We start from the raw sequence: 24,997 nt of genomic DNA on the forward strand, positions 1-24,997 counted from the left end.
TTTCTTGAGTAGATTTTAAGTCTGATACTCTAGTCTTATCTCTACTAAATCCTCCAGAGGTAGGTTTCTAAAAATACTAAATAGGGGCATCCCAGGTGGCTCAGTGGTAAAGAATCTGCCTGCCAGTGCAAGAGATGTGGATTCAATCCCTGGGTCCAGAATATCCCCTGGAGTAGGAAATTCCAACCCACTCCAGTATTCTTGCTTAGAAAATTCCATGGACAGACTGGGGGGCTGCAGTCCATAGGGTTGCAAAGAGTCAGACATGACTGCATGAATGAACACGTGCACATGCGCACACGCACACACACAAAATAAATACCCAAAGAATGAAATTTTAAAAAATAAATGAAAACACTAATGTACTCATGTCTCTGTCTTGTTTAAAGTTCTTTAGTGATTTTCCAATGTTTGTATACTACTCTTCTAAACGTTTCTCTTTCTGTTGTCTCTTACCCTGACCTTAAGTCCAAGTGAAGTGTTTGTTTCCTAAATGCTCTGGGCTCTTCCATGTGTTATTACCATTTCAGTTGCTCCTTTCTGCTAGAAAAGCTTCATTTCCACGCAGTCCTTTCTGTCACCTCCTTAGTCTGTATACCCAGTTTTCCATTGCATCTTTGCACACATGTATTAAAGCGTTTGTCACATTGTATTGTCATTTTCTTGTGAAGTTACTACTTGTACATAGTTAATATTCTGAGGATTCTGGTTGCTTTATTATTTTCTTTGAATTCCCTGAGGTCAATTTGAGGTTAATTTTTTCATAAAGAATGTTCTGCAGTGAATGAAATAGACTTAAAGCATTTGTAAATATATTCAACCTAATTTATCTGAACAACACTGTTACATTTGCTATTCTTTCATAGAAAAGTAAGGAATATAGAACTTTTGTTTCCTCTGCCTTCCCTTCCCTTGGCTTTTTTGTTGTTGTTAGTGTGATTTTTGTTGCTATTGTTGTTGAGTCTCTCAGTCATGTCTGAGTCTTTGCGACCCCATGGACTGACTGTAGCATGCCAGGCTTCCCTGTCCTTCACTATATCCCAGAGTTTACTCAGACTTACGTCCATTGAGTCGATGATGCCATCCAGCCATCCCATCTTCTGTCACTCCCTTTTCCTCCTTCCCTCAGTCTTTCCCAGCATTAGGGTCTTTTCCTATGAGTCAACTCTTTGCAGCAGGTGGCCAAAGTATTGGAGCTTCAGTTTCAGCATCAGTCCTTCCAGTGAATATTCAGGGTTGATTTCTTTTAGGATTGACTGGTTTGCTCTCCTTGCTGTCCAAGGGACTCTCAAGAGTCTTCTCTGACACTGCAGTTCAAAAGCATCAGTTCTTCAGGGCTCAGCCTTCTTTACAGTCCAACTCTCACATCCATATCTGACTACCAGAAAAACCATATCTTTCACTATATGAACCTTTGTCAGCAAAGTGATATCTCTGCTTTTTAATACTCTGTCCTACATATAAAAATAATATCACTAGATGTCTGTTTTTTTTTAATATTCTGTAGAAAAACTGTGAAAAGCATAATCTTTGATACCAAAAATGTTGACATTTTGGTTCAGTTCTTTTTTTACTGTTGCTCTCCGTTTATATTTCTGAATCTCTTGTTTTTAACAGCTATTGCAAGCATGTAAATTTGCTTCAGAAACACAATTTTAAATGAATGCATGATATTCCATCATTTAGGTGCACTATAATTAAATGTTCCTCTATTGTTGAGAATTTGTTTCTATTTTATATGTTAAAAATCTCTTTTAGTAAAAATTTTTATCCTGTTTGTAATCCTTTTAAAGACTAATTATGATTCCTTGCCATACTTTTTTGTCATACAGATTATTTTCTTCTGATGATGATTTGGAAAATATAATTTTATTTCTCTTGTATATGGTTACTTTTTGTGTTTTTGAAGATTTTGATGCATTTAAAATTTTGAGAGTGAAACAGTATCCACTAATTTTCCATGAAAAATATAGAGTACTTTTTCATTTCCTTTAATTTCTCTTCCCAAATTCAGTTTCTTATGAATATAATTTGGGATTTTTGAGCCCGAGTAATATATGGTTAATTTTTCAAAACTATGTTATTGAAGATATTTGGATTGATTTATAATTGGATTTCCCTGGTAGCTCAGCTGGTAAAGAATCCATCTGCAATTAGGAGACCCTAGTTTGATTCCTGGGTCAGGAAGATATGCTGGAGAAGGGATAGGCTACCTACTCCAATATTCTTGGATTTCCCTGGTGGCTCAGCTGGTTAAGATTCTGCCTGCAGTGCAGAAGACCTGTTTGATCCCTGGATTGGGACTATCCCCTGGAGACGGGAAAGGCTACCTACTCCAGTATTCTCCATGGAGTCTATAGTCCATGGGGTTGCAAAGAATTGGATACGACTGAGCAACTTTCACAATATTAGCGAGTTAATTTATTTGACTGATTTAGTTTAATGTTTTTGTACCACAGTTTTAAAAATTTTATTTTGACTCCTCTCTAGCTTGGTTGGAAAAAGTAAGGGTGTGTGGTAATATGCTATTGCTTATTTCAAAATGTCTTACTTTTGGAAATTAACAATTTGCCATACAATTTTAAGTCATAACTCTTGCCTCAAATTTGTATAGGCATTGCCGCATTGTTTTCTGGCATTCAGTATTACAGAACAGAGTGAAAAATTCTTATTTTTATTTCTCAGGGTAACTGTGATTTCCCTAGATCAGATTTAGGGATAGGCAGATTTCCCTCTATTTTCTTAAAATTTGACATTTTCCAAAGTCCTACATTCTGTGTTGGATGATATTGTTTCCATTCATTTAGGCTGATAAATGAATGAAGTCTAATCTGCAGAGTCAGCTTTTTCAGCTCAGAAAAGTTATATTGTATTATTTTTTTGGTTTGTAACTTCTCCATTTTCTTTTGGTGAATTGTTTTGTGAGTTGATTGAGTTTCTTAGATTTATATCCTGTGTCTTATGGTTTTTAAAAATAATTGAACTGAATTTTGACACAGAAAAATCAATTCTTAGGAAAGTATTACCAGTTAAATTCTCTTAGATTTGGTACAGATAAGGTAAAGTAATTGAAATAATTTTCTTTCATAATTAATTAGTATTTAAAGTTGACAGAGTAGTTTCAGAAACCTGGAGAAATTTTTTAAATTAATTGTTGACAGTGCGAGGTCTTCGTTGCTTTGTGCAGTCTTTCACCGTTGCAGCAAGCTTGAACTACTCTTCCTTGAAGTGCTTGGGCTTCTCATTGTGGTGGCTTCCCTTCTTGTGGAGCATAGGCTCTAGGCTTCATAGTCCTTGTGGTGCAAGGACCCAGTAGTTGTGGTTCCCCAGCTCCAGAGCACAGGCTTAGTAGTCATAGCTCATGGAGTTAGCTGCTCTGTGGCATCTGGGATCTTCCCAGACAGGGATCCATGTCTCCTGCATTGGCAGGTGGATTCTTTACCTCTGAGCCACCAGGGAAACCCAACCTGAGATATTTACCTCCTAACTAGGGCAAACATTTCCCTTGAAATATTCTCATTATTTTCTCAGAAAACCACTTTTTTATTGTATAAGGAAAAATTTCAGTCTACTTTACTCAGAACTATCATAAATCTTAATTAATGGACTCAGAATTAATGAAGTATTATTTTAGATTCTTAATATATTTGTATACTTGCACTTAATTTACTGTATTTTTTTCCTATTTATGTCAGTTCCCTCAGTGAAATAGAAGATTCCCTCCCTCCTGGAAAAGCAGTATTTTATACATGGGCTGATCCAGTGGGCTCTAGAAAGCTGAAGTGGGAATGTGGAAAAAGCCACGGTGAAGTAACACAAAAGGATGTATGTACTGGGTTGTTATGGTGTTCTTAGCAGGATTTTATTATTTTTTTTCAGCCTTACTAGTTTTGAGGCCTTTTTGTGTTTACTTAAACTCTGCTGAAGATTTTTAAAGCAATATTCAAGCTTTAACTTAACCAAAAATGTTTAAAACTGGAAGCAGTCTTATTTTTTCTGCTTTCTTATTTGCTTCTATTATAAAGGGTAAACTTAGATACTTTCAGCATTCAATTTATAAACAGATACAAATATATTATTGCATTAAAGGTCATCTTAAGTCAGTGTTGCTTCTGTGAAGGACATTTAGGAATCTGTTAACATATGGATTTATCTCTGAATGGCAGACTGTTGTTTTTTATAATAAAGTTAGGTATAAACATTCTCCAGTAACATATTAAATGACTTTCAGAAACTGTTTTATTAAAGTTTTATTGCCTTTCAAAATTTATCTTTGTTCCCTATTCCAGTGTCTTTTTTCTTGCCACTAGTTATTTTTTCTTATCAAATGAGTAAATGAATGAGTACTGAACATTTATTAATTTTTATGTCTTTTGTTTTTTATCTTTTGAGATGATTATATGCTTTTGGGGCTTTGTCTTACTTGATTATTTCAAATATTAGGCCAGCCTTGTACTTTTGGAATTGACTTGCTAATGTTTTGTTCAAGACTTTTGCTTGTATTCATGAAAGAAGTTGGCCTGTCACTGTCTTGTCTTGTAATAATCTTACCAGATTTTAATATTAAGGTCATCCTGACTTCTGATACATGTTGGGAATTATCTACAATTTTTCTGTTTTCTGAAAGAGTTCATGTTAGACTGGTATGCTTTGTAGAATGTTTGGAATGTTTGCTATAGAGTTCACAAGTGAAACCTAGTCATCTTACCTGTAATAGTCTTTGTAAGAAAGTTTTAAAATTCTGAATGCTACTTTTTGTTCATAGGGCAGTTCAGTTTTCTACTTTTATTTGTGTGGTTTTGATAAGAGTTTTTCTAAGAATGCATTTATCTCATCTCAGTTTTCTAATATATTGATATAAATGTTTTTATCATATCCGTATTTTTATCTTTTTAAGATTTATAGTGATGATTCTTCTTTTTGTTCCATTCCTAGTGTAGAATATTTGTGCCTTCATTCCTTTTTGCCCTAAGTTTTGCTGAGATTTTATTAGTTTAATTAGTTTCAGTTTAGTTTTGTCTGTCAGAAAACCATCAATTTGCCCTTTGGTGATCTCTTTTATACATTTGTTTTCATTTTCACCTATTTTTGCCTAATCTATATTATATTCTTTCACCTTTCTTCTGTTTTAATTTGGTAATTTTCTTTTAAACTCTTGAGATAGATAATTGTATTAATCTGCTCAGGATGCTATAACAAAATACCTTAGCCTGGATGCCTTAAACAGTGGAGATTCATTTCTAGTGGTACTGGAGGCGGGAAGCCTGAGATCAGAATGCCAGCATAGTCAAATTCTGGTGAACTTCATGAGGATGCTTCCTGGCTTGCAGATGACAGCCTTCTTGCTATGTCTTCACAAGGTGAAGAGAGAGGGGACGAGCTCTCTGGTGTTTCTTATAAGGAAAGGAATACTGGTGGATCAGAGCCCCATTTATACCCTTCTCCTCCCCCATGATGTCATTTAACCATGATGTCATTACCTCCACCATATAGTCATATTGGTGGCTGAGACTGTAACATATGAATGGGGAGAGGGGAGCAGCACAAATGAGTTCACAGCAGATACCTAGATCATTGCTTTTTAGATTTTCTTCACTTTTTATTTGAAGTCACTTAAAGTCCCAAACTTCTTCCAAAAACAGTTGTAATTCTGTCTCACAAATTTGACTGTATATTAATTATTTTTTAGTTCAAAATATTTTCTGAATTTCATTGTGATTTATTTTTATGTTTTGGCTTCATGGTTACTTAGGTAATAACCTATCGAAAGTATTTTCTTTGTTTATTTATTTCTAACTTAATTCCACTGTGACCAGAGAATATACTCTGAATCAGTTCACTGAAATTTATTGAAATCGACTTTGTGGGCTTGTAATCAATTTTTGTAAATATTTTATGTGTATTTGAAAAAAATACATATTCTGCAGTTGGCATACATATATGACATACATATTGACATACATATTTGTCAATTTGTTCAAGTTTTGTTGAGCTGTTTAGATCTTCTATCTTATTAAGTTTTTTGTTTGTGCTTCTTCTGTTGCGTGAGAATGGTGTCTGAAATCATGGATCTATGCATACCTTTTTTGGTTTTTTTAATTTGGGCTCTTACATTTTGAAACTGTGATTCAGTTCAGTTCAGTCACTCAGTCGTGTCCAACTCTTTGCGACCCCATGGATTGCAGCACGCCAGGCCTCCCTGTGCCTCACCAACTTAGAGTTTACTCAAACTCATTTCCGTTGAGTCGGTGATGCCATCCAGCCATCTCATCTGTCGTCCCCTTCTCCTCCTGCCTTCAATCTTTCTAAGCATCAGGGTCTTTTCAAATGAGTCAGCTCTTTGCATCAGGTGGCCAAAGGATTGGAGTTTCAGCTTCAACATAAGTCCTTCCAATGAACATTTAGGACTGATTTCCTTTAGGATGGACTGGTTGGATCTCCTTGCAACTGTGTGATTAGGTAGATATAAATTTAGAATTGTCTTTTTTTAAGCTGATTCTTATTAGTATATAATGTTGCAGTGCCCACCACAGTATCTTTTTAGGCTTAAATATTGAGTCTTATAAAACTGTTATAGGCCACAGTTTGCAGCTGCCTAACTGAGAGGATTATTGTTGTTGTTTAGTCGCTAAGTTGTGTCTGACTCTTCTGAGACCCCATGGACTGTATCTTGCCAGGCTCCTCTGTCCATGGGATTTTCCAGGCAAGAGTTGTTGACTAAAATATTATTCAAAACCTAAAAGTGTTGAGAGTTATGTTTTATTCGGCAGGAATTTTTAGGACTTCAACCCCAGGAGGCAGCATCTAAAGTATCCCTGGGAGAATTACTCTGAAGAGGCAAGGCGGTGTTGAGGGAGCCAAGATATATAAGAGTATTGCAACAAAGGACAGGTAGTCTGAACATCAAAAGATTATTGTTAATTTAAGAAAAGCAGATAAGTCAAGATAAGGCATTTAGCACTTTTCTGTGTATGGGAAGGTACAAGAGTCTGGGCTCACTGAACTCATTCTTTTGATATTCACCTCAGCTATCTGGGACTAGTATCCTGTGTTTTTATATTCTGAGTTCCATTTAGCACTTTTCTGTGTATGGGAAGGTACAAGAGTCTGGGCTCACTGAGCTCATTCTTTTGATATTCATCTCAGCTATCTGGCACTAGTATCCTGTGTTTTTATATTCTGAGTTCCCTCCGGGCTTGCCAGCTCATCCTAGACTTCGACTGTAATTGTTGACTGTGACCTCCTTTATTTACTGATATGGCAGGCAGTATTCCACTTATCAGAATCTATAGCAGATTAGTTTCATTTGTCTGAAAATGTCTTTATTTTGCTCTGTTTTTAGTGAAGTATTTCTGCCAGATATCACATTTCAGTTTCGGCTCCTCTTTCCTCTTCCTCTTAGGAATTCACCATTGCATGAATGTTAGACTTCTCATCACGTCTCTTATGACTTCTATGTGTTGTTCTAAGAGACATGTTCTGTGCTGTCTCTCATGACTTTCATGTGCCGTTTAATCCTTTTCTCTCCTTCCTTCAGTATGAATATTTCCTTCTGACTTGTTTTTCACTGTACTTGTCTTACTGTTGTTATGTCCAGTGTCTGAGTCCCCAAAACTGAGAGAATAATACATCAACAGCAACGCAAAAGCATAAAGGGGTTTATTGCTAGCTCGAGCTAGGGCTCAAGTCTCATCCAGCGCAGTGGAATCTTGACGAGAGCCCTGAGCTCTGAATCACATCTACTTTTATACAGACAGTTCTTTGTTCCTGTAACAGCATAGCTGATTGGTTAAACTGTACGCGCGTGCGGGACTTTTAAACCTCGCATCCCTATCCAGATTGGCTCAGGTCTGGCATGGGCGGGGGGCTACGGGGATTTTTTTCTGATTGGTCGAGCTACACTGCCTGCGGGAGTTCCCAGTGCCTCAGCTTTCCTAGAGACTAAACCTCAGGCCTAGCCTGCCCCTTAGAGCCTGTCCTGTCTTCAGTTTGGTCCTAACACTGTGTCTAATCTCCTCTTAAAATCATCTGTTGAGTTCTTAATTTTAGTTATTGAAATATCAGTTCTTAGGTTTCTATTATAAAAGTTTTTCTTCCAAAATTCTCTATCTTGTTATATAATTTCTTGAATGTTCTGATCATAACTACTTTAAAGACTCTCTGACAGTTCCAATACCTAGATTTCTTCTGGATATTTTAAAATTTTCTCTTTTCTTGGTTTTCACTAAAATCCATTCTGTTTGCATGTTTATTTTTGACTCTGGGCTGAACATAGTATATGAAAAATTTTAAAGATAATTTGAGACTCCGTATGGTGTTCCCTAACTTCTCAGTATTTGCTTCTACTTTTTGAACTGACAGTTGTGAACTCTGAATACAAAGACCACTTTGTCTTTTGTGTTACTTTTTTTTGTTTTGTTTCTTGGTTTTATTTATTTATTTGATGACACTGAGTTTTAGTTGTGGCATGAGGGATCTTTAGTTATGGCCTGTGAACTCTTAGTTCCGGCATGTGGAATCTAGTTCCCAGACCCTGGATCCAACCTGAGCCCCCTGCATTGGGAACACAGAGTCTTAGCCATTGGACCACCAGGGAAGTCCCACAAAGTTCACTTTTATTGGCTTTCTTTCTCTCTCAGATCTTGGCACCATTAATTCATGCTATCTTGGAAGCTTTTCTGTCTTTTCAGAAACATATTTTTCCTTTTTAGATGTTGTCCAACTTTTTGCTGTTAGCAAGAGGATTTGTCTCAGACCACCTAGTCATCAGTTGTCAGAACAGAAACCCATGATATCTTTTTGAAATTAAGCTTGTTAGCATATGGGAGTGTAATGGCATTTTGTGTATTGATATTTTTTTAATCCAGAAAATTCGCTGAATTCTCTTATTAATCTTATTTGTTTTTTGTTTTTCCACATGTACAATCATGACACTTAAAAATAATGAGAGTTTTGTTTTCTCCTTTTCAGTCCTTTCATCTTTAATTTCTTTTTGCCTTACCAGACTGGCTTACATCTTTATGTCCTGTTTAATAAAACTGATGTTTACATATATTTTTGCCTTATTTCTGGTCTCAAGTTATATGACATCAGCATTTAGCTTTAAGTATGATCTTTGCTTGGAGTGTGTTTGGGAAGTTTGATAAGAGGTTAAAGAACTTCTCATGTAGTCTTTGCCAGAATTTTTTATTATTCCTGAATATTGAATTTTGTAAAATGTTTTCTCTCACATTTTATTTGCATAACATTCCTTTCTTACCTCATACATTCGTCTTGGATCACTTTACTCTTGCTGGTATTTAATTCCTCCCGTAGAATTTGCTCGAGTGAATTTCTGTTGATGGTGATATTTAGTAGTTATCATTTGTCTCAAGCATCTTATTTCTTGTACTTTTCTTCCCTGAGGAATACTTGTGCTGAGTAAGGAGTTCTGAGTTTCAAGTTGTTTTCTCTTAGAATATCGATCGTACTTTTCCATTGTCTTCCCAGTGTTGCTCTTTTGAAGTCCAGTGTTGTTCAAATGTATTTGAGAGAGTTGCCCATGATTGGCCTAACTTTATTTTTTAAATTCATGATTATTAGATTTATTTTAAAAAAAGAATTCATTTTAATATAAAAATAAAAATAATAAGCTATTTAACCTGTCAGTTAGTACCTTTGTATCAGTTAAGTGCAGTTCAGTCAATCAGTCGTGTCCGACTCTTTGTGACCCCATGGATTACAGCATGCGAGGCCTCCCTGTGCATTACCAACTCCTGGAGTTTACTCAAACTCACGTCCATCGAGTTGGAGATGCCATCCAGCCATCTCATCCTCTGTTGTCCTCTTCTCCTGCCTTCAATCTTTCCCAGCATCAGGGTCTTTTCAAATGAGTCAGCTCTTTGCATCAGGTGGCCAAATTACTGGAGCCTCAGCTTCAATAAGTACTTTTGCATACTTATATCACAATGATAGTTGAAGTTTGCAGAGATAAACCTGTAATCCATTATAACATATTAGAAATATTTCAGAATTACTTAGAAATTAGCTTATTTACATCTTAATGTAGTTTTAGTATTATGTATTGTATTTTAGAGAATGTTATAAGTAACACGACTATAGTAACTTACTTTTAATTTTAGTGGATTATAACATGAATGTGTACTGTATATTGTAATACCTTGTTTAATCAGAATGTTCACTTGACTGTCAGCCATTAATTCCTAGTTAACTATTAGAAGTTAATTATTTTAAATTCAAGACCCTGATATCAGCACAATGCTTATATATAAAGTCTTTCTGTAGTATTAACCCTGTAGTATTTGTGCTTTGTAGAGCATGCAACTGGGGTGTCAAATATTCTTTTATCTTATTTAGTTCACCTCTGAAAAGGAATAGAAGTTTCTGACTAAACAACTTTTAATGCATGACACATTGATTAGTGTTGTAATAAGGCAGAGAAGATAAATTCTGTGTTACTAATTAGCCTACAAAGGAAGACTAATTTGATTTTACTATGATATTAAAAGTTTACCTGTCTTCCTGACTTCATAATGATTGTGGCAGAAACTTTCATTAACTAATTTGAATTATGTAAATTTCCAAATGTTACACAATTGTTAATTTATTTTATTCCTATGAAGGAGGTACCATTACTACTCTCATTTTTCAAATGTGGAATGTAGATTTCATGTTGGTTGGGACCAAACCCTAATTTTCTTATTTTTTTGATGATTTTATTTCAGGATATGATGACACCTATAAATTTGGGAAAAAAGACCATTTATTTAGTTTCATTTTTTGAAGGCTTACAACGCATAATTTTATTCACTGAAGATCCAAGAGTATTTAAAGTGACATATGAAAGTGAGAAAGCAGAGTTAGCAGAGCAAGAAATTGTGTTGGCATTACAAGATGTTGGGATTTCTCTTGTCAACAATTATACAAAGCAAGAAGTAGCCTATATTGGCATTACAAGGTTAGCTGTATTAGAATTTGGATACATTTAAGTGTAAGTTCTTAATCATTAAGAATGGTGATTGTAAAGTCTAAAATGAATTAGTTTAAATTTTGTTTTGACTGTTCAGTGATACTAATCTAAGGTAATGCTAATTTAAAAGTGCTTTGATACTTTTTTTTGCCTTTCAAGGTAAAGATATACCAAAAATCAGATGTATAAATCTCTCATCATGTTATTTTCCCAACTCTCTGAAAATTAGAATTATTCAACTTATTAAAAGTATATTTTCTTTCTTTAACATGTCACAAGGAAATGTTTAATTGTTCATTACCACCTTTTTCTATGAGTTTGTTAATTTTAAAGTGTGTTTGATCTGCTATGCTGTGTTAGTTCCTGTTACATAACATAGTGACTCAGTATTTCTGTTTATTACAGTGATCACAGTAAGTCTAATTACCACCTTGACCATACAAAAATTATTCGTTATTATTAACTGTATCCCCCACACTATACATCTTACTTTCTAATCACTTTCTACTTTGATTTTGGCACTTTAAGATCTAATAAGGTAATATTGTATTTACCATTTCCCACATAAGTCATCACCAGTAAAACTCTTTTCTTTCCTTTATGCACTTAATGTCTCTGTATGTAACTACTTGAAATTAGTATTTTTATCAGTTCAGTCAGTTCAGTTCAGTCGCTCAGTCGTCACCGACTCTTTGCGACCCCATGAATCACAGCACACCAGGCCTCCCTGTCCATCACCATCTCCCAGAGTTCACTCAAACTCACATCCATCGAGTCGGTGATGCCATCCAGCCATCTCATCCTCGGTCGTCCCCTTCTCCTCCTGCCCCCAATCCCTCCCAGAATCACAGTCTTTTCCAATGAGTCAACTCTTCACATGAAGTGGCCAAAGTACTGGAGTTTCAGCTTTAGCATCATTCCTTCCAAAGAACACCCAGAGCTGATCTCCTTTAGAATGTACTGGTTGGATCTCCTTGCAGTCCAAGCGACTCTCAAGAGTCTTCTCCAACACCACAGTTTAAAAGCATCAATTCTTCAGTGCTCAGCTTTCTTCACAGTCCAACTCTCACAGTACTGCCTAATTTGAGACTGTTGCTAGATTCCAGTTTGTATGATAAGGATAATGTTTTAATCCCTTGAATTAAACTCTCAGATACATAAAGGTTTATGATACAGATTTGAATTTGTTTTTATATGTAAATTTGTCTAGAAATGTCCCTGACTTCTTGAATGGTAACTATGCCATTTAAAAAGGCATAGTAAAGGAAATTCCTGGGCGGTCTAGTGGTTAGTATTCAGCGCTTCCATTGGAGGGGCACAGATTCGATCCCTGGTCAGAAAACTAAGAACCTGTGTGCCAAGCAGTGCAGCCAAATCAATAAATAAGCATGTTAAAACTGTTTTCTTAGAATTTTTATTGTTCTCAAAAAAATATTTTATTGCTGAAATAGAAAGTTCAAATAGACAACAGATTTTAAGCCTGTGAAACCTAATGTGCTATCTCCTATGCTAAATGTTGTGAATGCAAAGGGAATTGATACATGATTTCTATCTTTCTGTTTATTAAGAAAACATAAATTTTAGAAGAAAGAGAACAAGAAATTTTAGAATGAGTAAAATTAAATAATTTACATACTTAAACAGAATGGGTAAAGTGATTTTAGAATGTGGATAGGTTTTGTTTTTGAGGTGTGGAAACTGGAAGCTGTTCAGGAGCCTCTTCTCCCACCTTTGTGTGTGTTTGTTTTTGCTATGTGGCATGGCATGCAGGATCTTAATTACCTGACCAAAGATCAAACCTGCATCCCCTGCAGTGAAAGCATGGAGTCTTAACTACTGGACCACCGGGGAAGTCCCTAGAATGTGGGTAGATTTTTAAATTCTGTGTTTAAGTCTTTCAGTGGTTTTTTAGTAAATAAGATTTGTTCCATTCACTCTCTCTCCTAGATTACTATTTCACACTTGGCATGCATGTGTCCTGTCAGACTCTTTGTGAGCTTGCCAGGTTCCTCTATCCATGGAATTTTCCAGGCAAGAATACTGCAACAGGTTGCCATTTCTTCCCCAAGGATCTTCCCAACCCAGGGATTGAACCCACATCTTAAAGTCTCCAGCATTGGCAAGCAGATTGTTTATCACTGAGCCAGACTGTTTGCGATCCCATGGACTATACAGTTTATGGAATTCTCCAGGCCAGAATAATGGAGTTGGTAGCCTTTCCCTTCTTCAGGGGATCTTCCCAACCTAGGGCTCTAACCCAGGTCTCCCGCATTGCAGGGGGATTCTTTACCAGCTGAGCCACAAGGAAAGTCCATTTCACATTTTGGCTCTTTTTAAATCCCATTGTCTCTCAGTTCAGTGCCATGAGTCTTATTTCACCAAGTAAACTGACACAGTCAAAAAGGAACTTCCAAAGACCCACTCCCAACATCTCAGCTTCCTATGCACCAGTATTTTTTACCTATATATTTCAGCAACACACTTCCCACTTATCATAGATATATTGTATGTGCTCCTATTTAAACATATTTTTCTTCTTTTGCACTATATCTCATTCACTCCTGCCTCTTGAGACACTGACCTAGCAATCCTCTTCTTTCTCTGTCCTACTTCAATAATTTTTGGCTCCCTATTGAATTGTCCCAATAAGTTTAATATCTTTCAACTAAAAAAAATTATCTTGAACCTACTTTCTCTGCTACCTACTGCACATTTCTTTGCTGAACTCATTAGAAGTGTTATCTATTTCAAACAATATTTTCACTCTCTCCAGTTCTTTTTTTTACCCATTTTTTCTTTAACTGTTCTGAACAGGCTTTTGCTTTCAATGTACCATAAAGCCGGTCTTGATAAGCTACCAGAGACCTATGTTTTGCCAGGTGCATTGTACAATTACCAGTCTTCATGTTGCTTAAGTTTATAACATTCTAGCATTCTACACAAATCCCTCCTTGACCCAGTTTCTTTGACTTTACTTTCAGGATAACTCACTGCCTTGGTTTTTCTTTCTGTTCCAGCATTCTTAGTCTCACTTCTTGGTGCCTTGTTATTTTCTCAACTGCTTAATATTGGGTATCTTGAGGCTCTCAGACCTGAGTCCGCTTCTCGTCTCTGTTTCAGTTTTATGATTTCAAATACCGTATATATGCAGAAAACTTCTTGAAGTGTATCTTCAGCTAGATTTTTGTTCTGAGTTCTGGACAGACTTGTCTGTCCAGTTACTTACATAATATCTCTGCTTAGGTATCTAAGAGACTTCTTAAGCTTTATAGTATGTAAAACCAAACTCCCTCCTCTTTCTATCAAAACCTGCTTTCCCACTGGAGTTAATAACAACTACATTCTTCTAGTTGCTCATGTCAAAATCTTTGGAATCATCTTTGATTTCTTTATCTTACCCCTAATTTATTTAACCTTACCCCCTCTAATCCATCTGAAAATATTGTTTTGGATCTTGCTTCAAAACACACATAGAATCTGACCACTTTGTAATGGTTCAGTCTTACCACCCTAGGCAGAACCATCACCATTTTTCTCCTGGCTTACTGCATTACATTTCTAACAAGTTTTCCTGTCCTAGTCTTCATCCTTTATTTTTCTTTCTTTGCTTCCCATCCCATCACACAGTTTATTCTTAAACGTTAAGTCAGATCATATTGCTGATTATCTTCTCACAATCATTCAGTGGGTTCTCATCTCAGAATAAAACTCAGTCTTTACCACATCCTCAAGGCTTTACATTGTTTTGCCTCTCATTATCGATCTTACTTCGTCTTCTACTCTTAATGTATTCCAAGCATGCCAGGCCCCCTTGCTCTTCCTGTGCTATGGCATGCTCTGCCTTGGGGTCTTTGCTCTAGTTTGTCTCTCTACCGGAAATGTCCACTGGATAGCTACCCCATCTTCTTTAAGGCTGTTGAAATCTCACCTTCTTAATGACACCTCCATTGACCATTCTATTTTGATACTGCAACCCCCTCCACTTTGCATATCCCAGTACTCCAGATCCTCCTTAACCTATCTGCTGCTGCTTCTTTCAAAAGCCATTTTTACCTCCTAATTTATTAAAATATGCTAATTTACTGTTTAGTGTCAGTCTGTCTCTCCTCAGGTAAAAGAAGGTTCCAAAATGGCAGAAACTTTCCCTAAGAATATTGCTGCCACCTACAGTAGTGCCTGAATAAGAGTTTAATAAGTATTGGTTGAATGAATTCATGTTCTTAAACTTACAATGTGTTTGCTTACAACTAGAGATATTGCAAAAATTCACTGATGGTTTTGTAATTCATGTAATAAACCAGTTAAGATGAAACTGTTTATAAATTAGTACCATGATTTTTGCTTTCATATATAAGTTCTGATGTGGTTTGGGAGACAAAGCCCAAGAAGAAGGCAAGATGGAAGCCAATGAGTGTAAAGCACACTGAGAAGTTAGAGAAGGAATTTAAGGAATATGCTGAATCTTCACCATCAGAAGATAAGGTTATTGAGTTGGACACTAACATTCTGGTAATATTTTTAAGTACTGATATGAAGTTTTAATTTCTATCTGTTATGATTAGATGAACCATGAGTTCATTTTTAAGGAAAGACAAGTTTGCTTACAAAACAATGAATCTTATTATACATACTTTATATAAACTTTTAAAGGAATAGTTCTCCGTCTTAAGATTCAAACTTTGTTAAGTGCTGATGATCTAAGTTATTTTGCTTTATTTTTAAAGTTATTTTTCTTATATTGCTTTATTTTTTGATGAATTTTAGTGAAGTAAAAGTTAAAGAAATAAAGTAAAAAAATTATAGTTATATAAAAGGTGATAAAATCAAGTTACCAGGAGTATATGAATATTTTGTGAATATATGAATATTTGTGAGTTGTATGTATATGGGATATAAAGATCTCAATTAAAACCTTATCAAATATTTAGTCTACTATTTAAATAAAATCATCAAAGTTTTTTGGTACAGATTTCTAACTTTAGTCAGTTAATAAAGAGAAATTCTGTGTTTTTTTTTTGTTGGGGGCGGTGGGCATATTTTTCAGGTTCGCTTCACACCTGGTGCTACTAACATGAAAATTCTGCAGCCACATGTAATAGCTATAAGAAGAAATTATCTTCCAGCATTAAAAGTAGAATATAGCACATCTGCACATCAGTCGTCGTTTAGAATTCAAATTTATAGAATACAGGTAAGTTTGAAAACTCAAATCATATTCTAAAGAAATATGGAAATACAATAAATGTATTCCCATAGTCTGTCTGTAGTTTGTTGGACTAGAGTGTTTGACGCCTTCTCCTTCTTAAATTTTGTTATTCTAGTCATATTCTGTAATTAACATATTAATGTACTGACCTGTTTGTTTCTTAGATCCAAAACCAAATACATGGTGCTATATTTCCATTTGTGTTTTATCCCATTAAACCGCCCAAGTCCGTCACCTTGGATTCAGGTTTGTTTCTATTTTTAAATTGCCATTAAAATGGTTGTATTAGCTGTTTGATTTATTTTACTATAAAAGTATGAAGTTAAACCATTCTCAACTTCAGTTTCTATAGGATCATTGGAAAATTCCATGGCTTGAAAAAAGACCAGGAAGTACTCAACTAACTTCAATAAAACTGAGTGAATACTAAAGGAAAGATTGATTAGAAATGTATATATAATTTTTAGAGATATTAATTTCTTTAAAAGATTACAAATTTGTAAATTCCTGATTCAAAAGCCACTAGAACCTTTGAATAAAGAGATAAGACCGTGAAGTCTGTTTCCACAAAGTTGTCCTGATGATTCTAATGTATACCTCTGGTTTAAAATCACTGATTTAAAGGTTCAGTTAACCTAAAAGTGAATACAGATAGTTAAAAAAAAAACAGTCCTGCAGTCTGAAATTAAGACTGTGGTAGATCTTACAAATATTAGTAATTTTAATTCATACTCATGATTTAATACATAATTTAAGTATCCATTGTGATGTGTATTAAATTACAAGAAAATGCTTATCTTTTGTTTAAAGCATCTTTAGATTAATCATATTTGTTAACATTTACAGCACCAAAACCCTTTACTGATGTCAGTATTGTCATGAGATCTGCAGGACATTCGCAGATATCACGTATTAAGTAAGTGTCTTAATATGTTTATTTTGTGTGCATTTAAAGCACAGTGTTTTGTTTAAATATGTGAGTTAATTGTACTCCTAAATAAATTTTAGATGAGTCAAAGATTTAAGTGTAAAATGTTAAATTAGAAAGGTCATAGAAAAAATCAATTATTTCATAATCTTGAGAAGTCAGAAGGCTTCAAATGAATTATACATAGATATTAATAATAGTCATTTCTAAATTATATGTTTTTATTACTCTCTTTTTTATTTTCTCTGTTGTCTATTATTACTGCATACTGTTTTATAAACAAGAAATAAAATAGTATATTCAAATTCAGTCACCACCCATTTCAAAAAACAGAACATTGACAGTAACATCCATCTATGTATCACTCCCATATTTCTTATTTCCTCCACCCTATCACCAAGATAAATACTGTTTTTATTCCCTTTTAAAAATACTGGTTTCTTATTTATGTGTAGCTAAACATTATGCTTCTTACTTTGCCAAGTGTTGTGCTAATTAAATTTTTTCAGACTGTAAATATATGCCTTGGACTTGCTTTCTTAATTCAAATTTTTACTAAAATTAATTAATTTGTTGTATATAGCTAGAGTTTATTTATTATCACTTGTATGTCATATCTCCTTCTGTTACTTTGTGCCAGTTTACTTATATATTTTCTCTTTGTAGGCATTTTCACATTTTGAGTTTGTTTCTATTATGAACAGTGTTACCATTATGTTTTTAACCCATTCACCTAGAAAGTCCTAAGTCTCAATGTTTTAATATATGTCTTATATTTTTTCTTTTATAATTTTGTTAATTCAGTTAATCAATAATTTTTAAATGTTTTACCTTGCTATTATAGGTATTTCAAAGTGTTAATCCAAGAAATGGATCTCAGGTTAGATCTTGGATTTGTCTATGCTGTATCAGAACTTATGACACCAGCTGAAGTCACTGAAAAAACAGAGGTGAGACTTAAAATAGTAGTATTGATTGGAAGGATTAGGGAAAGAGGGGGACTTTAGAAAACAATGATAACATTATACATTCTTAAATATATTAATGTGTTTTTAAAAATTAAAAAAAATTTATTCTGCTACCATGGTTCTACGTTGGTGGAAATCATATACTCAAATTATAGACGTTGGAAGCAAGACAGCTAACCTTTTGAAGATGAGGTAGCAAATAAGAGGAAAAGTTTTAAGCCAGTAAAAGAGGAAGAGGATAATCAGTCATGTTTACATCACTTATTTCTTCCTATTTTATTTTCCTGTGTTACTTTTGTGTTGATTGATAATTTAGAAGTTTGGATATGACCAGGATATTTGATGAGAAAAGGGATAAGGAAAATAAATATAATATATTCTTTGTAACTGATAGAAAGATGATAAAATTACAATTGTTAGGTGGATAAGAGATGTTTTATTTTTCAGCTGTTCTTTTAGAAAGAATTTTGAAGATAAAACAAACTACAGTTTACCTTTGAACAATGTGGGGGTGGTGGGCACCAACCCTGTTCTCAGTTGAAAATCTGTGTATAATGTATATTTGGCCCTGTGCATACATAGTTCCTCTGTATCCAAGGGTCTGGATCCAAGGAGTCACACAACTGAGGATTGTATAGTACTGTAGTATTTAGTAGAGGGTGAGGGGAAGGGAACATGTATAAGTAGATCCTTGTACTTCAAATCTCTGTTGTTCAAGGGTCAGTTGTACACAGATAAAGACAAGGAAATTATACCTTTTTTCCTTTTAATAACAGTTCATCGAGCTATAGTTCACATACTATACATTTTACCCAATTAAATTGTATAGTTTAGTAGTTTTTAGTATATTCAGAATTATGCAACCATCACCACTGATTCTAGAACATTTTTTTCACCCTCAAAAGAAAACTGCCTTAGCGTTGTGCAAACACTAATGTACTTTCTGTCTATGGATTTTCTTATTATAGATATTTAGTATAAATGGAATCATATACTATATAATGTTTTTTGATGTGTTTCCTTTGATTTAGCATAATGCTTTCGGGGTTCATCCATGTTGTAGCATGTATCAGATTCCTTTTTATGGTCAAGTAATATTCTGCTATATAGATATACCACGTTTTGTTTATCCATTCATCAGTTAGTAGACATTAGAGTTGTTTGTACAGTTTGGCTATTATGAATAATGCTGCTGTGAGTATTTTTGTACAAGTTTTTATGTGGACAGATGTTTTCAGTGGGAGAAGGCAATGGCAACCCACTCCAGTACGCTTGCGTGGAAAATCCCATGGGAGGAGCTTGGTAGGCTGCAGTCCATGGGGTGGCTAAGAGTTGGACATGACTAAGCGGCTTCACTTTCCTTTTTCACTTTCATGCATTGGAGAAGGAAATGGCAACCCACTCCAGTGTTCTTGCCTGGGGAATCCCAGAGATGGGGGAGCCTGGGGGGCTGCCGTCTATGGGGTCGCACAGAGTTGGACACGACTGAAGCGACTTAGCAGCAGCAGCATGCTTTCAGTTCTCTTGGGTATTTACCTAGGAGTGAAATTGCTAGGAAGTTGGTAGCTCTGTTTAATAATTTCAAGACTTCTAGACAATTGTCCATAGTTACTGCATTATTTTATACTCTTCAGCAGAATATATGAAGATTCTGATTTCAACAGATCTCACTAATACTTACTTGTTATTGTCTGTCCTTTTAATTCAAGCTATCCTAGTAGGTGTGAAGTAGTATATATCACTATGGTTTTGATTTGCATTTATCTAATAAGTAATGATGTTGAATACTTTTGATTTGGTAATTTCTTAATTGAGTACTTGCATATCTGCAATGGAGAAATGTCTGTTCAGATTTTTTGCCTGTTATTTAATGGGTTTGTTTTTTAATTGAATTGTAAAAGTTCTTTATGTATTTTGAATGCAAGCCCCATCCATTTCTGATATATGATTTGCAAATGTTTTCTCTAATTCTTTATGTTGTGTTTTGCTTTCTATTTGTCTTTTGAAGCACTGAAGCTTTTGATGTTACTGAAGTCCAAAATATTTTTTCTTTTGTTGCTCATGTATTTGGTGTCATTTCTAAGACTCCTTTACCAAATCCAAGGTTAAAAGATTTAGTCCTGTGTTCTAAGCATTTTAAACTTTAAGTTCTTAAAATTAGGTGTTTCATTCATATTGAGTTAATTTTTATATATGGTATAATTAAGAGTCTAACATCAGTAAATTTTGAAATTGAGAAGTATGGATATTGGTATTTAATTCTTTTTCAAGATTGTTTTGGCTATTTTGAATACCTTTGCAGTTCCATGTGAATTTTACAATCAGCTTGCCTTCTTCAGAGAAGTCAAGTAGGGTTCTGATAGTGATTACACTGGATGTACAGATCAGCTTGGAAGAGGTACCATCTTAACAGTATTAAGTCTTCCAACCCTTGAACATGGGATGTTTTCCATTTATGTAGATCTTCATTTTCTTTCAAGAGAGTTTTTATCATTTGAGTATATATTTTATACTTCTTTTTGCTAAATTTGAATATTTTATTCTTTTTATAGTATTGTGAACAAAATTGTTATCATAATCTCATTTTTGTTTTTTCCATTGTAAATGTATTGGTTTAATACTTATACAGATATATTCCTTAAGTTTTTAATATTTTATATTCCTTTATAGGTTGAGCTTTTTCATAAAGACATAGAATCTTTCCAAGAAGAATATAAAATAGTCTCACTAGTAGATTCATCACAAGTCAGTCTCTATGAATACTTTCATATATCTCCTATCAAGGTAAGGGGAAAATAAAAGTCATTTTTATTATTCTTGGTAATCGAGTTAATAGCAAATTGATTTGATCAGTTTAGGGGAATATAGCATTTCAATTCTGTTCTTTGATAGTATATAAATTCTGCAGCTTCACCATTCAAATATAAGTTAGAAAGGAATGACACTTAATTTTTATTTATTTTTATACTCTTTTATCATGTGGAAGCCATCTATAGTATTTGTTTATATGTTTGCATTTGACCTAACATTATGTTCATTTACTATCAAAGTGTTGACTGATAATTTTCAAACTTTTATATATGATATTAAAGTTTCAAATAATGTTATAAAATAACCTTGATTTAAAAATTGAAGATTGAATGGAACTAAAAGTAAGTTCTTAACATAAAATTTCTATGAGTTGCATAATATCTGAAGAAGATTGCTGTATAACTGCATACACCATGGTGATCTTCTCTGTAGCTGAAAGACTGCCTGCAATGCAGGAAACTGAGGTTTGATCCCTGGGCCAGAAGATCCTCTGGAGAAGGGAATGGTAATCCACTCTAGTATTCTTGCCCGGAGAAATCCCGTGGAAAGAGGAGCCTGGTGGGCTACAGTCCATGGGATCATATTGTCAGACACAACTGAGTGACTTACACTGCATATACTATATATATGTATACACACACACACACACACACACACATATATATATGCATATAATATAAAAATGCCTTTAACTGGCTTCACCATGCTTCCCTGGTGGCTCAGATGGTAAAGTGTCTGCAATGTGGGAGACCCAGGTTTGACCCATGGTTTTGGAAGATCCCCTGCAGAAGGAAATTGCAACCCATTCCAGTACTCTTGCCTGGAAAATTCCATGTACAGAAGAGCCTGGTAGGCTACAGCCCATGGGGTTGCAAAGAGTTGGGCACAACTGAGCTACTTCACTTTCTTTCACCATGATAACTTAATTCTAATAGTTGAAACATTCAACTTGGAGAAATTTTGGAGATATTTGAGTTATTTTCAACAACTTCAACTTCTAGATTGTTACTGTTATTAAAAATTTATAAAGATTAATATTTTCCTAGGTTTACCAAAGAATTGGATTGAGCTAAATAACATACATTACATTGTTGGATTTAAAATTTTTAAAGGCGCTGTTTAGATTTTAAAATCCTTTAACATTCCACTTATTAATTATAATAAAATTAATATCTAGGTTATTTGAAATCTTATGTATGGTATAGTAAATTTAGAATGAGATTGCATTTTAAGAGTTATTATGAAGAAAGTGCTTTAAATATTTATCTCTTTATCTCTTTAGTTGCATTTAAGTGTTTCACTGAGTTCAGGCGGTGAAGAAGCGAAAGATTCAGAACAGCATGAAGGACTGATGGCAGTTCATTCTTTAAATCTTTTGCTGAAGAGTATCGGTGCCACTCTCACAGATGTACAAGATGTAGTTTTTAAGTATGTTTATAATTCAAATCCATATATTGACAAAAAGTCCATTTTTATATTTACTTTAAAATTTTGTCAGTAAAAAAGTATGTAAATTACATTGCAGATCATAGGCTAAATATAATTTAATATATTGCCTTAACTATTAAATAGCAGAGTAATTATTAAATAATTTCCTCAATTCAGAGGGACAGAGACTTCCCTGGTGGTCCAGTGGTTAAAACTCCAAGCTCCTACTGTAGAGGGAGAGGGTTTGAATCCTGGTCCAGAGATTCCATACGCCACATGGCAGGGTCAAAAAAAGAAAAAAGAAAGAGGCCGTGCAAGTTTGTGTGTTATATAATGCCTTTTTTACTTAAGCAAGGATCCCTAAGAAGATGTATATACTCAAAGATGTGATGTGTAGTGCTTTTAAAGATGTTACTTCAAGTCCTATGGTATCAAGACTCTTTAAAGCATATATAACTAGGAGAAAATGAATACTATGATAGCAGAAATGAAGGAATCTGTTTAAATGGTACAGTCAAGAATTTATACTTTAATGAGTCATAATGTAAGCTATTGGAGTATCTGATCAGAGACTCAGAGTCTGAGTGGAGTCTATAGATGAGAATGACCTTTGCAGATAGCACCTAGAACTGTTATTAAGAATAGTAGTAAGAATCAGTGAGTCCAAAGAGGTAACTGTAAATCTAGATAAAAGTTAGGAAATAGTCAAAAAAACATAGGTTTGCAGACATGAAAAACTGGATGAGATTTCTAATCTTGCTGCTGTCCTATCCTTAGCATGAAGGAAAGGAAGTGTTAGTCACTCAGTTATGTCCGACTCTTTGTGACCCCATGGACTGTAGCCTTAGCATAAAACTTCCCAACTAGTGGATCCAGGTATATGCTGTGAACAGGTTATAAATAAAATGATGGTGAGGGCTCCCATGTGGCTCAGTGATAAAGAATCCCTCTGCCTAGGGAGGAGATGTGGGTTTGATCTCTGGGTTGGGAAGATCCTCTGGAGGAGGAAATGGCAACCTGCTAGTATTCTTGCCAGAAAAATCCCATGGACAGAGGAGTCTGGTGGGCCATAGTCCATGGAGTTGCAAGGAGTCGGACATGACGGAGCACACACACACAAACTTAGGGTGATTCTTCAGCTGTCAGCTAATCAGGGAAAACCTGCAGCAATTGAATCTTGGCCATTCTTGAGCAACTTCTATTTATCTCAGTGAATCAAGCTTTTTCTGTGTAGGCCATAGTAGGACAGAATTGAGAAATGAAGTATATGTTCATGAGTGAGACCCATATGCATTTTTATGTGTTTTTTGTTGTGTTTTCTTTTTAGGCTAGCATTTTTTGAACTCAATTATCAGTTCCATACAACAGCTGAACTACAGTCTGAAGTAATAAGACACTATTCAAAGCAGGTTTGTCTGAGATTATTTTACAGAGGGACAGACTGATATAAAATAGTGAAACTACATATGTAATATATAATTTAGATTTGGCAAGTAAATGAATAGCCATTTTCAAAATTTTAGAACTTGGTTTTTCTCCTCAGGGTTGTGGAAAGAAATTAAGCCCAACTACCATTTCAGATTTTACCTTTACTTTTAGTCTTTGACAGAAATCTTCCTGGATCAGTGTGAACTAGATATAAATCTTTAAATAATAATTAACTGAGTAACTCACTTCACTTACTTAAAAAAATAGGTCAAGGGGAACTCTTTATCAGTAAGTAACTGAACACAGGATATTTTTAATGTAATTAAGTTGTTCAGTCAAGCTAGACATTTATTGGATTTTTCTCCATCTCTAAGGAGTCCTATATTTTATGGTATAACTGACAGAGCACTAGGATAACTGTTGTATGGTGGACAGATCACTGAGCATGACTTAAGAAATCTGGGTTTACATTATGGAGAACAGTGTGGAGATTCCTTAGAAAACTGGAAATAGAACTGCCATATGTCTCAGCAATCCCACTGCTGGGCATATACACCAAGAGAACCAGAACTGAACTCCAGTGTTCGTTGCAGCACTGTTTACAATAGCTAGGATATGAAAACAACTTAGATGTCCATTGGCAGATGAATGGATAAGAAAGTTGTGGTACATATACACAATGGAATATTACTCAGCTATAAAAAGGAACACATTTGAGTTAGTTCTAATGAGGTGGATGAAACTGGCACCTATTATACAGAGTGAAGTAAGTCAGAAAGAAAAACACCAATATAGTATATTAATGCATATATATAGAATTTAGAAAGATGGTAAGCATGACCCTTATGCAAGACAGCAAAAGAGACACAGATGTAAAGAACAGACTTTTGGACTCTGTGGGAGAAGGCGAAGGTGGGATGATTTGAGAGAATAGCATTGAAACATGTGTATTACCATATGTGAAATAGATGACCAGTCCAAGTTTGATGCATGAAACGACATTCAAAGCCAGTGCACTGGGACAGCCCAGGGGGATGGGATGAAGAAGGAGGAGGGTTTGGGACAGGGGGACAGATGTACACCTGTGGCTGCTTCATGTCACTGTGCGGCAAAAACCGCTACAGTACTGTAGAGTAATTAGCCTCCAATTAAAATAAATAAGTTTTTTTAAAAAAGAAAGAAATCTGGGTTTGGATCTCAGTTTTACTGTTTATATGACTCAGCATCATTTGACCTGTGTGCTTCTATAGTCTGTAAAA

At 34.7% G+C, this 24,997-nt stretch overlaps 1 protein-coding gene across 3 annotated transcripts in view; it reads left to right on the top strand.

The window, feature by feature from the left end:
- Positions 1 to 24,997, top strand: part of VPS13A (vacuolar protein sorting 13 homolog A) — a 267,901-nt gene that overhangs the window by 199,358 nt on the left and 43,546 nt on the right. For all 3 annotated transcript variants that reach the window (XM_005683796.3, XM_018052091.1, XM_018052090.1), the window contains 10 exons: positions 3,696 to 3,825; positions 10,725 to 10,957; positions 15,325 to 15,478; positions 16,014 to 16,160; positions 16,340 to 16,421; positions 17,022 to 17,091; positions 17,948 to 18,053; positions 20,742 to 20,855; positions 22,165 to 22,310; positions 23,638 to 23,719. In XM_005683796.3, the coding sequence (XP_005683853.1) occupies positions 3,696 to 3,825; positions 10,725 to 10,957; positions 15,325 to 15,478; positions 16,014 to 16,160; positions 16,340 to 16,421; positions 17,022 to 17,091; positions 17,948 to 18,053; positions 20,742 to 20,855; positions 22,165 to 22,310; positions 23,638 to 23,719 (1,264 nt within the window). The remainder of the gene's footprint in view (positions 1 to 3,695; positions 3,826 to 10,724; positions 10,958 to 15,324; positions 15,479 to 16,013; positions 16,161 to 16,339; positions 16,422 to 17,021; positions 17,092 to 17,947; positions 18,054 to 20,741; positions 20,856 to 22,164; positions 22,311 to 23,637; positions 23,720 to 24,997) is intronic.

This window comes from Capra hircus, chromosome 8 (assembly GCF_001704415.2).
Source record: "Capra hircus breed San Clemente chromosome 8, ASM170441v1, whole genome shotgun sequence".
Taxonomy (NCBI): Eukaryota; Metazoa; Chordata; class Mammalia; order Artiodactyla; family Bovidae; genus Capra; species Capra hircus.